Here is a 14,642-nt window from a genome sequence, read left to right on the forward strand (position 1 = left end):
ACCTTGTATTAGAGAAGCAGCATGGCTCAGTGGAAAGAGCACGGGCTTTGGTGTCGGGGGTCATGGGTTCGAATCCCGACTCCGCCACATGTCTGCTGTGTGACCTTGGGCAAGTCACTTAACTTCTCTGAGCTTCAGTTAACTCATCTGTAAAATGGGGATTGACTGTGAGCCCCACGTGGGGCAGCCTGATCACGTTGTATCCCCCCCAGCACTTAGAACAGTGCGTTGCACATAGTAAGTGCTTAACAAATGCCATTATTATTATTATTATCATCTACCCTAGGGCTTAGAACAGTGCTTGACACATAGTAAGTGCTTAACAAATACCTTCAGTGTTATTGTTATTATTATTATTATTGCATTGTGGTAATACTCTTCAGATGGGGACTGAATTCTCAGAAGAAACTGCGTTTCTTCTTCGGGCCTGGGATTCCGAGGATCTGGTTCTAATCCTACGTCTAATAATCACAATTATCATTCATTCATTCATTCAATCGTACTTACTGAGCGCTTACTGTGTGCAGAGCACTGTACTAAGCACTTGGGAAGTACAAGTTGGCAATATTCTTTAAGGGCTTACTATGTGCCACGCACTGTACTAAGCATTGGGGTAGATACCATCCGGAGGCCCTGACCTGAGAGATTCTCCACAGAGATTCGAGCGGGCCGAGATTCTCCACAGCCGAAGTGTTGGGCTGCCTTCAAGATGAACGCCACAGAGGCGGGCCGCCATGCTGCTTAATCCTTGCTTTTCAGCTTCCTTCCTTCATTCTTCCATCTTATTTATTAAGCTCTTACTGTTTGCAGAGCGCTGTACTAAGCGCTTAGCGCTCCAGCCCCTTCTGGCCATGTCCCTCGGGAAGGCCGGCCAGAATCCGGGATGTGAGATGGGAAGACGGGTCCCGGGTTCAACCTTTCAATCAATCGATCGATCTTATTTACCAAACGCTTAAACATGTGCAGAGCACTGAATAATGAGAATTATGGTACTCGTTAAGCGCTTACTATGTGGCGAGCGCTGTTCTAAGCACGCAACGTAGCGGCTAGAGTAGGTCCCGGGAGTCAGAAGGAAGTGGGTTCTAATCCCGACTCTACCACGTGTCTTCTGTGTGACCTTGGGCAAGTCACTTCACTTCTCTGGGCCCCTGTTACTTCATCTGTAAAATGAGGATGGAGAATGTGAGTGCCATGTGGGACAGGGACTGTGTCCAACATGATTCAAGCGCTTAGTACAGTGCTCTGCACACAGTAAGTGCTCAATAAATACGATTGAAGATTAGCTCGTATCTACCCCAAGGCTTAGAATGATGCTTGACACATAGTAAGCACTTAACAAATACCGTGATTATTATTGAGTGCACTAGATTACGAGAAAACAAACAAATGGATTTTGGAGCAAAATTAAACCAAAGTGGTCTTTGGAAGGGCAAATGACTCGACTTAGATGAGCATATTTTGGACACATATTGGGGAGGACTAATTCTCTGGAGAAGACACTAATGCTAGGAAAAGTCCAGGGAAAACATGGAAGAGGCAGCTAAATGGATAGAGACCATAGCAACGACAATGGAAGAACTGTTAGGAAGGTTGGGGATTATGGCGGAGGACGGGACGTTCTGGAGAAAGTATATCCATGGAGTTGCATGACTTGGAAATGACTCGATGGCACTTAATAATATTAACAATAAGCATTTGGGAGAGTACAACAGAGTTGGTAGACACGTTCCTTGCCCACAAGGTTGGAAGTTTCAGTGTCACACTCCAGACTATGCTGGCAAAGATGTCTGGAAAGGTGAATTAACAATGGGCACTTCCATTTCTCTCCTGGTCTCGGATCTGGCCGCGAGCCTTCAGGAGCCCATCACATTCTCAAAATGGGGAGGTTGCCAGTCAGTCAGTCAGTCAGTGGTATTTATTGAGTGCTTACTGTGTGCAGAGCACCGTACTAAGCACTTGGGAGAGGTCCATGTTGTTGTTGTCTTATGCCGTCGAGTCGTGTCCGACCCATAACGGCGCCATCATCATCATCATCATCAATCGTATTTATTGAGCACTTACTGTGTGCAGAGCACTGTACTAAGCGCTTGGGAAGTCCAAGTTGGCAACATATAGAGACAGTCCCTACCCAACAGTGGGCTCACAGTCTAAAAGGGCGAGAGACGCCATGGATGCATCTCTCCAGGAACGCCCCACCTCCACCTGCAATCGTTCCGGTAGAGAATCCAGAGAGTTTTCTAATAATCATAATAATGATGATGGTATTTGTTAAGTGCTTACTGTGGGCAAAGCACTGTTCTAAGCCCTGGGGAGGTTACAAGGTGATCAGGTTGTCCCACCTTGGGCTTACAGTCTTCATCCCCATTTTACAGATGAGGGAACTGAGGCTTAGAGAAGTGAAGTGATTTGCCCAAAGTCACACAGCTGACAAGTGGCAGAGCCGGGATTTGAACCCATGACCTCTGACTCCAAAGCCCGGGCTCTTTCCACTGAGCCACACTGCTTCTCGCCTCCTCCCGCGCAGTAAACGCGAGTCTCCGCCCTCGACTCTCTCCCATGCTGCTGCTGCCCAGCACGGGGGAGTTTTGACTTGTAGCAGATCTGAGGCCCAGAGAAGTGAAGCGACTTACCTAAGGCCCCACAGCAGACAAGTGGCAGAGCCACAATTAGAACCCAGGGCCTTCTGCCTCGTTGGCCAGGCCTCTATCCACTAGGCCACGCTGCTTCTCTGCTTTATTTATTTCTGTCATTTATTTCTTTCTATTCCTTCTAGACTGTGAGCCCACTGCTGGATAGGGACCGTCTCTATATGTTGCCAACTTGGACTTCCCAAGCGCTTAGTACAGTGCTCTGCACACAGTAAGCGCTCAATAAATACGATTGAATGAATGAATGAATGTCTCCCCCTCCATTCATTCATTCAATCGTATTTATTGATTGAAATACTAGACTGTAGACTGTAAACTCATCATGGGCAGGGAACATCGCTGTTTATTGTTCTATTGGACTTTCCTAAGCACTTAGTACAGTGCTGTGCACACAGTAAGAGCTCAATAGATACAACTGAATGAATGCTTCTCAGCCTGGAGCTCGGACTTGGGTAGAGAGTGGCGTGGCTTAGTGGAAAAATCATAAGCTTGGGAGTCAGAGGATGTGGGTTCGAATCCCGGCTCCACCAATTTTCTGCCGTGTGGCCTTGGGGAAGCCACTTCACTTCTCTGTGCCTCAGTTCCCTCATCTGGAAAATGGGGATTAAGACTGTGAGCCCCAAGTGGATCAATCTGATTACGTTGTATCTACCCCAGTGCTTAGAACGGTGCTCGGCACATAGGAAGCGCTTAACAAATACGATTATTATTCCACTGCTTGATGCAGCTTAGTACAGTGCTTAGCACAGTGAGAAGCAGCATGGCTCGGTGGAAAGAGCCCGGGTTTTAGAGTCAGAGGTCATGGGTTCAAGTCCGGGCTCCACCAATTGTGAGCTGGGTGACTTTGGGCAAGTCGCTTAACTTCTCCGTGCCTCAGTTACCTCATCTGTAAAATGGGGGTGAAGACTATGAGCCCCCTGTGGGACCACCTGATCACCTTGTAACGTTCCCAGGGCTTAGAACAGTGTTTTGCGCATAGTAAGCGCTTAATAAATGCCATTATTGTTATTATTATTATTATTACAGTGCCTCCAGCGCTTAATACAGTGCCTGGCACATAGTAAGCACTTAGCAAATGCAATTGATCAACATCTTCCTCATCATTCAATTTTGACCACGTCTTCGAGGTGCCTAATGGCTTCTTTCTCTTGCAGATTTTCCACCAAATACTGGATGTCGCAAACCTGCATCGTCTGTGGGAAAGGAATGCTGTTTGGACTAAAATGCAAAAATTGCAAGTAGGTGGCCATTTTTTCGTGCCTTTCAGCGTGGCTTGGCGTCACTCAGAGTCACTAAGGGTACATTGTGAAGCAGCATGGCCTAATGGCTAGAGCCCGGGGCCGGGGAATCAGAAGGACCTGGGTTCTAATCTCGCTCTGCCACTCATCTGCTGTGTGTCCTCGGGCAAGTCGCTCCACTTCTCTGGGCCTCAGTTCCCTCCTCTGGAAAATGGGGATTGAGACGGTGAGCCCTATGTGGGACAGGGCTCGCATATATATATATATTTTTAATGGCATTTATTAAGCGCTTACTATATGCAAAGCACTGTTCTAAGCGCTGGGGAGCTTACAAGGTGAACAGGTTGTCCCACGTGGGGCTCACAGTCTTCATCCCCATTTTCCAGATGAGGGAACTGAGGCCCAGAGAAGTGAAGTGACCTGCCCAAAGTCACACAGCTGACAAGTGGTGGAGCTGGGATTTGAACCCATGACCTCTGACTCATAGTTCATGTTTGTTCATTATTCTTGTTTGTTCATATTTACTACTCTAATTACTTGTACGTATTTACTATTCTATTTATTTCATTTTGTTAATATTTTTTGTTTTGTTGCCTGTCTCCCCTTTCTAGACTGTGAGCCCACTGTTGGGTAGGGACCATCTCTATATGTTGCCAACTTGTGCTTCCCAAGCGCTTAGTACAGTGCTCTGCACACAGTAAGCGCTCAATAAATACGATTGAACGTATGAATGAATAACTACGATTGAATGAATGAATGACAGGGACTGTGTTCAAACTGATTACCTTGTATCTACCCTAGAGCTTAGAACAGTGCTTGACACATAGTAAGTGCTTAACAAATACCTTTAGTGTTATTATTATTATTATATGTTGCCAACTTGTACTTCCCAAGCGCTTAGTACAGTGCTCTGCACACAGTAAGCGCTCAATAAATACAATTGAATGTATGAATGAATAACTACGATTGAATGAATGAATGACAGGGACTGTGTCCAAACTGATTACCTTGTATCTACCCTAGGGCTTAGAACAGTGCTTGACACATAGTAAGTGCTTAACAAATACCTTCAGTGTTATTATTATTATTATATGTTGCCAATTTGTACTTCCCAAGCGCTTAGTACAGTGCTCTGCACACAGTAAGCACTCAATAAATATGATTGATTGATTGATTGATTGATTATTATTGCATTGTGGTAATACTCTTTAGATCGGGACTAAATTCTCGGAAGAAACTGCGTTTCTTCTTCGGGCCTGGGATTCCGGGGATCTGGTTCTAATCCTACCTCTAATAATCGTAATTATCGTGGTATTCGTTCTAATCCTACTTTAATAATTATCGTAGTATTCGTTAAGGGCTTACTATGTGCCACGCACTGTACTAAGCGTTGGGGTAGATCCCAGATAATCAGGTCCTACTTGGAGCTCAGAGTCTAAGTAGGAGGGATGACAGGTTTCAAATCCCCGTTTTGCAGATGAAGAAACTGAGGCCTAGAGAACTGAAATGACTTGCCCAAGGCCTCACAGGGTGGCTCCGCCACTTGTCAGCTGTGTGACTTTGGGCAAGTCACTTCACTTCTCTGTGCCTGAATTCCCTCATCTGTAAAATGGGGATGAAGACTGTGAGCCCCATGTGGGACAACCTGATCACCTTGTATCCCCCCAGTGCTTAGAACAGTGCTTTGCACATAGTAAGCACCTAACAAATGCCACTATTATTATTATTATTATTATTATTAAATCCCCATTTTGCAGATGAAGAAACTGAGGCCTAGAGAACTGAAGTGACTTGCCTAAGGCCTCACAGGGTGGCTCCGCCACTTGTCAGCTGTGTGACTTTGGGCAAGTCATTTCACTTCTCTGTGCCTCAGTTACCTCATCTGTAAAATGGGGACAAAGACTGTGAGCCCCCCGTGGGACAACCTAATCACCTTGTAACCTCCTCAGCGCTTAGAATAATGCTTTGAACGTAGTAAGCACTTAAGTGCCATTAAAATAAGAGTGGGGGCAAGGGAGTCAGAGGTCCTGGGTTCTAATTGCGGCACGGCACTCAACTTCTCTGTGGCTCAGTTTCCTCATCTGTAGAATGGAGCAGACACAAGGTAATCAGGTTGGGCACAGTCTCTGTCCCACACGGGGCTCGCAGTCATTCATTCATTCATTCAATCGTATTTATTGAGCGCTTACTGGGGGCAGAGCACACAGTCTTATTCCCCATTTTACAAATGGGGAAACTGAGGCACGAAGCAGTCTACTGACTTGCCAACCTCACACAGCAGACCAGTGACAGAACCAGGATTAGAACCCAGGTCCTCTGACCCCCTGCTATAGCTTTCAATCTTGTGTGGGCAACAGACACTTAATAATTATGAGCTCTCTTAAGCCACTACTATGTGCCAAGCACTGTACTAAGCGCTCGGAGAGATGCAAGATCCAGCATCCCCCTCTAGCCTGCAAGCTCATTACGGGCAGGGAACGTGTCTGCTAATTCTGTCCTAGTGTACTCTCCCAAGTGCTTAGCACAGTGCTGTGCACATAGTAATAATAATAATAATGGCATTTGTTAATCGCTTACTACGTGCAAAGCACTGTTCTAAGCGCTGAATAATAATAATAATAATGATGATGGCATTTACTAAGCGCTTACTATGTGCAAAGCACTGTTCTAAGCGCTGGGGAGGTTACAAGGTGATCAGGTTGTCCCACGGGGGGCCTCACAGTCTTAATCCCCATTTTACAGATGAGGGAACTGAGGCACCAAGAAGTGAAGTGACTTGCCCAAAGTCACACAGCTAAGTGGCGGAGCCGGGATTTGAACCCATGACCTCTGACTCCAAAGCCCAGGCTCTTTCCACTGAGCCACGAGTACATTCTCAATAAATGCCGTGGAATGATTTATCGATCGTTCAGGTTGGATCCAATCTTTGTCCCATCTAGGGCTCACAGGTGAAGTCAGTTCATCGTCATCATCAATTGTATTTATTGAGCGCTTACTATGTGCAGAGCACTGTACTAAGCGCTTGGGAAGTACAAATTGGCAACATATAGAGACAGTCCCTACCCAACAGTGGGCTCACAGTCTAAAAGGGGGAGACAGAGAACAAAACCAAGCATACTAACAAAATAAAATAAATAGAATAGATATGTACAAGTAAAATAAATAAATAGAGTAATAAATATGTACAAACATATATCCATATATCCAGGTGCTGTGGGGAAGGGAAGGAGGTAAGATGAAGGGGATGGAGAGGGGGACGAGGGGGAGAGGAGGGAAGGGGCTCAGTCTGGGAAGGCCTCCTTGTCACTTGTTGGAGTCTAAGAAGCAGCACGGCCTAGGGGATAGAGCACGGGCTTGAGAATCAGGCTGAAATAATAAGAAATAATAATGATGGTATTTGTTAAGCGCTTACTATGTGCCCAGCACTGTACTAAATGCTGGTGTAGCTACGAGGTCATCAGGTTGTCCCCCGTGGGGCTCACAGTCTTCATCCCCATTTTACAGATGAGGGAACTGAGGCCCAGAGAACTGAAGTGACTTGCCCCAAGTCGCACAGCTGGTGAGTGGCAGAGGCAGGATTAGAACCCACGACCTCTGACTCCCAAGCCCGGACTCTTTCCACTGAGCCACGCTGCTTCTCAGCAGCTCCTCCTCTAGACTGTAAACTGTCTGTGGGAAGGGAATGTGTCAGCTTATTGTTCTATTGTACTTTTCCAAGCGCTTAATACAATAATAATAAATAATAACGATGGTACTTCATCATCATCATCATCAATCGTATTTATTGAGCGCTTACTATGTGCAGAGCACTGTACTAAGCGCTTGGGAAGTACAAATTGGCAACATATAGAGACAGTCCCTACCCAACAGTGGGCTCACAGTCTAAAAGGGGGAGACAGACAACAAAACCAAACATACTAACAAAATAAAATAAATAGAATAGATATGTACAATAAAAATAAATAACAAAATAAAATAATAATAATAAATAAAATAACAAATAAATAAATAAATAAATAAATATAGTAACAAATATGTACAAACGTATATACATATATACAGGTGCTGTGGGGAAGGGAAGGAGGTAGGATGGGGGGGATGGAGAGGGGGACGGGGGATGAGGGGGACAAATCTAAGGGGGAGACAGACGAATTCTCCCCCTTTTAGACTGTGAGCCCACTGTTGGGTAGGGACCATCTCTATATGTTGCCAACTTGTACTTCCCGAGCGCTTAGTACAGTGCTCTGCACACAGTAAGCGCTCAATAAATACGATTGATTGACAGACAGAATAAAACAAGTAGACAGACGCCACTGTTCTAAGCATTTTTGTAGATACACGGTAATCAGGTTGTCCCCCGTGGGGCTCGCAGTCTTCATCCCCATTTTCCAGATGAGGGACTGAGGCACAGAGAAGTGAAGTGACTGGCCCAAAGTCACACAGTTGACGAGTGGCGGAGCCAGGATTAGAACCCACGACCTCTGACTCCCAAGCCCGGGCTCTACAGTTCTCTGCACCCAGTGAGCGCTCAATAGATGCGATTAAATGAATTAATTTAAAAGGACCGGGATCCTAATCTGTCCCTGGTCGGCTGTGTGACCTTGGGCAAGTCACTTCGCTTCTCCTTTCATTCATTCAATCATATTTATTGAGCGCTTACTGTGTGCAGAGCACTGTACTAAGCGCTTGGGAAGTCCAAGTTGGCAACATATAGAGACGGGCCCTACCCAACAGTGGGCTCACAGTCTAGAAGACTGCTTGCTTCAATTGCGCTTAGTACAGTGCTCTGCACACAGTAAGCGCTCAACAAATACAATTGAATGAATGAATTGCCTCTTCTTTCCTTCTTTCCTCTCCCCTCGTCCCCCTCTCCATCCCCCCGTCTTACCTCCTTCCCTTCCCCACAGCACCTGTATATATGGATATATGGTTGTACATATTTATTACTCTATTTATTTATTTATTTATTTATTTTACTTGTACATTTCTATCCTACTTATTTTATTTTGTTGGTATGTTTGGTTCTGTTCTCTGTCTCCCCCTTTTAGACTGTGAGCCCACTGTTGGGTAGGGACTGTCTCTATGTGATGCCAATTTGTACTTCCCAAGCGCTTAGTACAGTGCTCTGCACATAGTAAGCGCTCAATAAATACGATTGATTGATTGATTCTGTCAAACAGGGATGGAGACCGTGAGCCCCACGTGGGACAATCAATCAATCAATCAATCATATTTATTGAGCACTTACTGTGTGTAGAGCACTGTACTAAGTGCTTGGGAAGTACAGGGACTGTGTCCAACCTGATTACCTTGAATCTACCAGTGCTTAGAACAGGGCTCAACACATAGTAAGGTCTTAACAAATACTATTCATTTATTTATTCATTCAGTCATATTTATTGAGCACTTACTGTGTGTAGAGCACTGTACTAAGCGCTTGTGAAGTACAGGGACTGTGTCCAACCTGATTACCTTGAATCTACCAGTGCTTAGAACAGGGCTCAACACATAGTAAGGTCTTAACAAATACTATTCATTTATTCATTCATTCAGTCGTATTTATTGAGCACTTAACTGTGTGTAGAGCACTGTACTAAGCACTTGGGAAGTATAATTTGGCCATATATACCATTCTAGACTGTGAGCCGGTTGTTAGGTAGGAACCATCTCTATATGTTGCCAACTTGTACTTCCCAAGCGCTTAGTACAGTGCTCTGCACACAGTAAGCGCTCAGTAAATACGATTGAATGAATAAACCATCATTGTCATTTTTGGGTATGGATTGTCTCTGTCCGTTCCCGAATTGTACTTTTCAGTGAGCCCACTGTTGGGTAGGGACCGTCTCTATATGTGGCCAACTTGTACTTCCCAAGCACTTAGTACAGTGCTCTGCACACAGTAAGCGCTCGATAAATACTATTGATTGATTGCTTGTTTAGTCCAGTGCTCTGCACACAGTAAGCGCTCAAAAAATAGGATTGAATGAATGAATGAATCAATCAATCAATCGTATTTATTGAGCGCTTACTGTGTGCAGAGCACTGGACTAAGCGCTTGGGAAGTCCAAGTTGGCACCATCTAGAGACGGTCCCTACCCAACTGTGGGCTCACAGTCTAGAAGGGGGAGACAGAGAACAAAACCAAACATATTAACAAAATAAAATAAATAGAATAGATATGTACAAGTAAAATAAATAGTTAAAGTATTACTTAAGTAAAGTAAAATAAATAGAGTAATAAATACGAACAAACATATATACATATATACAGGTGAATGAATGAATGATTATTGTTGTTACTATTATTATTATTTAATATCAGCACGTCCTGGTCCCTGCATCTTTCTAGCTATTCATGGCCAGCGATATGTGCTAGCCCACCCGAGACACGCTATTCTTTGGCCTCCAACTAGGAAAAACCCCTTGGCCTCACCCCACGGAGAGAGCTTATTTTTTTTTACCGTACCCTCAGTTTTCTCATTTGCCTAATGATGCCCCAGCATGCGGGGAGTACTCATTAAATGAAATCCCTACAGTGCTCTAAGATTCTCGGAGCAAGGCACAAGGTAATTACCCGCCATCAGTGTTTTAATGTCCCCTGGATGGAAACAAAACGGGCCAGTTTCTCAGGGAAGAAGTTTGGATTATTTTTTCTTTCCTCTCCGGACAAAAAAGAGGCCTCGGTGTCTCGGTGAATCAAGCCCGGCGTTCCAGCTGCCTGGTTTCATCTGGCGTACCAATCTGTCATTCATTCATCCATCCCCCCACATCTTACCTCCTTCCCTTCCCCACAGCACCTGTATTTATGGATATATGTTTGTACATATTTATTACTCTATTTATTTATTTATTTTATTTGTACATATCTATTCTATTTATTTTATTTTGTTAGTACATTTGGTTTTGTTCTCTGTCTCCCCCTTTTAGACTGTGAGCCCACTGTTGGGTAGGGACTGTCTCTATATGTTGCCAATTTGTACTTCCCAAGCACTTAGTACAGTGCTCTGCATATAGTAAGCGCTCAATAAATACGATTGATGATGATGATGATTTATTTTATTTTGTTAGTATGTTGGTTTTGTTCTCCGTCTCTCCCTTTTAGACTGTGAGCCCACTGCTGGGTAGGGACCGTCTCTATATGTTGCCAACTTGTACTTCCCAAGCGCTTAGTCCAGTGCTCTGCACACAGTAAGTACTCAATAAATACGGTTGATTGATTCATTCATTCAGTCATATCTATTGAGCGCTTACTATGTGCAGAGCGCTGGACTAAGCACTTGGAGTTTCTACAGATTTATTACTCTATTTATTTTACTTGTACATATCTATTCTATTTATTTTATTTTGTTAGTGTGTTTGGTTTTGTTCTCCGTCTCCGCCTTTTAGACTGTGAGCCCACTGCTGGGTAGGGACCGTCTCTATATGTTGCCAACTTGGACTTCCCAAGCGCTTAGTCCAGTGCTCTGCACACAGTAAGTGCTCAATAAATACGGTTGATTGATTGATTCATTCATTCAGTCATATTTATTGAGTGCTTACTGTGTGCAGAGCACTGGCCTAAGCACTTGGAGTTTCTACAGATTTATTACTCTATTTATTTTACTTGTACATATTTACCATTCTATTTATTTTGTTAATGATGTGCATATAGCTTGGACACCTGTCCACATGTTTTGTTTCGTTGTCTGTCTCCCCCTTCTAGACTGCGAGCCCGTTGTTGGGTAGGGACCGTCTCTATATGTTGCCGGCTTGTACTTCCCAAGTGCTTAGTACAGTGCTCTGCACACAGTAAGCGCTCAATAAAGACGATTGAATGAATGAAGAATGAAAGTCCAATTTGGCAGCAGATTGAGACAATCTCTACCCAACAAGGGGCTCAGGGTCTAGAAAGGGAGAAACGGACAACAAAACAAGTAGTCCTCAACAGCATCAGTATAAATGAAGAGAATTATAGATATATACACATCATTAATAAAATAAATAGAATGATAAATCATTCATTCATTCAATCGTATGTATTGAGCGCTTACTGTGTGCAGAGCACTGTACTAAACGCTTGGGAAGTACAAGTTGGCAACAGATAGAGACGGTCCCTACCCAACAACAGGCTCACAGGCTAGAAAGGGAGAGACAGACAACAAAACAAAACAAGTAGACAGGCATCAACAGCATCAATATAAATAGAATTATAGATATAGACACATCATTAATAAAATAAATAGAATAATAAATATGTACATTCTTGCATTCAATCGTATTTATTGAGCGCTCACTGTGTGCAGAGCACTGTACTAAGAGCTTGGGAAGTACAAATCGGTAACATATAAAGACGGTCCCTACCCAACAATGGGCTCACAGTCTAGAAGGGGGGAGACAGACAAAAAAACAAAACAAGTAGATAGGTGTCAATACCATCAGAATAAATAGAATTATAGCTATATACACATCGATAATAAAAGAAATGTGTGACTTTGGGCAAGTCACTTCACTTCTCTGGGCCTCAGTTACCACGTCTGTAAAATGGGGATGAAGACTGTAAGCCCCCCCCATGGAACAACCCGATCACCTTGTAATCTCCCCAGCGCTTAGTACAGTGCTTTGCACATAGTAAGCGCTTAATAAATGCCATCATCATTATGATTATTATTATCAAATGTAGTAAATATGTACAGATAAAATAGAGTAATAAATATGTACAAATTTACACAAGTTCTGTGGGGAGGGGGGAGGGAGTCAATTGGTCTACAAACTTTAAGCTCATTATGGGTAGGGAATGTGTCTGTTTATTTTTGCATTGTACTCTCCCAAGCGCCTAATATATACAGTAAGCGCTCAATAAATACGATTGAATGAATGATAGGATTTATTGTGCACTTACTGTGAGCAGAGCACTATTTCAGCATTTGGGAGAGTAAGGTACTACTACTAATAATAATGATGGCATTTGTTAAGCGCTTACTATGTGTGAAGCACTGTTCTAAGCGCTGAGGGTTGGTAGAAGCAAATCCCTGCCCACAAGGAGCTGATGATCTAGAGCAGTGAGACATTAAAATAAATACAGCTAGGGGAAATTGGAGAGTATAAAGATCCTTCAGTCAAGCGCTTACTATGTGCAAAGCACTGAACTAAGCGTGTGGGAGAGTACAACAAAATTAGCACAGACGTTCCCAGCCCGTAAGGATATGTACAAAAGTGCTGTAGAGTTGGGGATTGGGGTGAATGGAGGTCATGGGTTCTAATCCCGGCTCCGCCGCCTGTCAGCTGTGTGACTTTGGGCAAGTCACTTCACTTCTCTGTGCCTCAGTGACCTCCTCTGTAAAATGGGGATTAAGACTGTGAGCCCCACCAGGGACAACCTGATCACCCTGTAACCTCCCTAGCGCTTTGAACAGTGCTTTGCCCATAGTAAGCGCTTAATAAATGCCATTATCATTATTATTATTATTATTATTATTATTATTATTATTATTATTATTATTATTATTCTCTGGGCCTCAGTTCCCTCATCTGTAAAATGGGGATTAAGATTGTGAGCCTCCCATGGGATAACCTGATTACCATGTATCCCCCCCAGCGCTGAGAACAGTGCTTGGCACATAGGAAGCGCTTAACAAATACCATCATCATCATATATGCCAGACCACCACTCTGTCCATCTTTATTATTCAATCAATCAATCAATCGTATTTATTGAGCGCTTATTATGTGCAGAGCACTGTACTAAGCGCTTGGGAAGTACAAGTTGGCAACATATAGAGATAGTCCCTACCCAACAGTGGGCATTATTAAGGTCACATACTTTCCCAAGCGCTCAGCTCAGTCCTCTCTGCACAGAGTAAGCACTTAACAAGCAGCATGGCTCAGTGGAAAGAGCATGGGCTTTGGAGTCAGTGGTCATGGGTTCAAATTCCGGCTCCGCCAATTGTCAGCTGTGTGACTTTGGGGAAGTCACAACTTCTCTGTGCCTCAGTTACCTCATCTGTAAAATGCGGATTGACTGTGAGGCCCCGGTGAGAAAATCTGATCACCTTGTAACCTTCCCAGAGCTTAGAACAGTGCTTTGCACAAGTAAGTGCTTAATAAATGCTGTCATTATTATTATTATTAATAAATATTATGGAGTGAATGAGTCTCTCCTCAGAGGCCTTCCCTGATTAAGCCTTCTCTTCCCCAGCTCTTGGATCTGTGACCTTTGGACACCGGATAATCGCCCCAACCCCATAGTACTTATGCATATAGCTTGAAATTATAAATTCCCCATTTATTCATATTATTCATTCATTCATTCACTCAATCATATTCATATTGGACACCGGATAATCGCCCCAACCCCATAGTACTTATGCATATAGCTTGAAATGATAAATTCCCCATTTATTCATATTATTCATTCATTCATTCACTCAATCATATTCATTGAACGCTTACTTTGTGCATACCACTGTACTAAGCGCTTGTAAAGTACAATTCGGCAACAACAGTCTAGAAGTGGGGAGACAGACAACAAAACAAAACAAGTAGACATAATTACTGTCTGCCTCCCCTTTTAGATTATTACGGGTGGGGAACGTGTCCGCTTAAATCTGTTGTATCATTCTCTCCCAGATGCTTAGTTCAGTGATGGGGGAGAGACAACAAAACAAAACAAAACAAGTAGAGAGGCATCAATAGAAGCCAATATAAAAATAAATAGAATTATAGATCTATACTCATCATTAATAAAATAAATAGAATGATAAATATGTACAAATAGACA

At 43.5% G+C, this 14,642-nt stretch overlaps 1 protein-coding gene across 1 annotated transcript in view; it reads left to right on the forward strand.

The window, feature by feature from the left end:
• Nucleotides 1-14,642, forward strand: part of KSR2 (kinase suppressor of ras 2) — a 451,469-nt gene that overhangs the window by 291,603 nt on the left and 145,224 nt on the right. The window contains exon 7 of the mRNA XM_038762755.1: nt 3,803-3,886. Coding sequence (XP_038618683.1) covers nt 3,803-3,886 — 84 coding nt within the window. The remainder of the gene's footprint in view (nt 1-3,802; nt 3,887-14,642) is intronic.

Source organism: Tachyglossus aculeatus, chromosome 21, assembly GCF_015852505.1.
Source record: "Tachyglossus aculeatus isolate mTacAcu1 chromosome 21, mTacAcu1.pri, whole genome shotgun sequence".
NCBI lineage: Eukaryota > Metazoa > Chordata > Mammalia > Monotremata > Tachyglossidae > Tachyglossus > Tachyglossus aculeatus.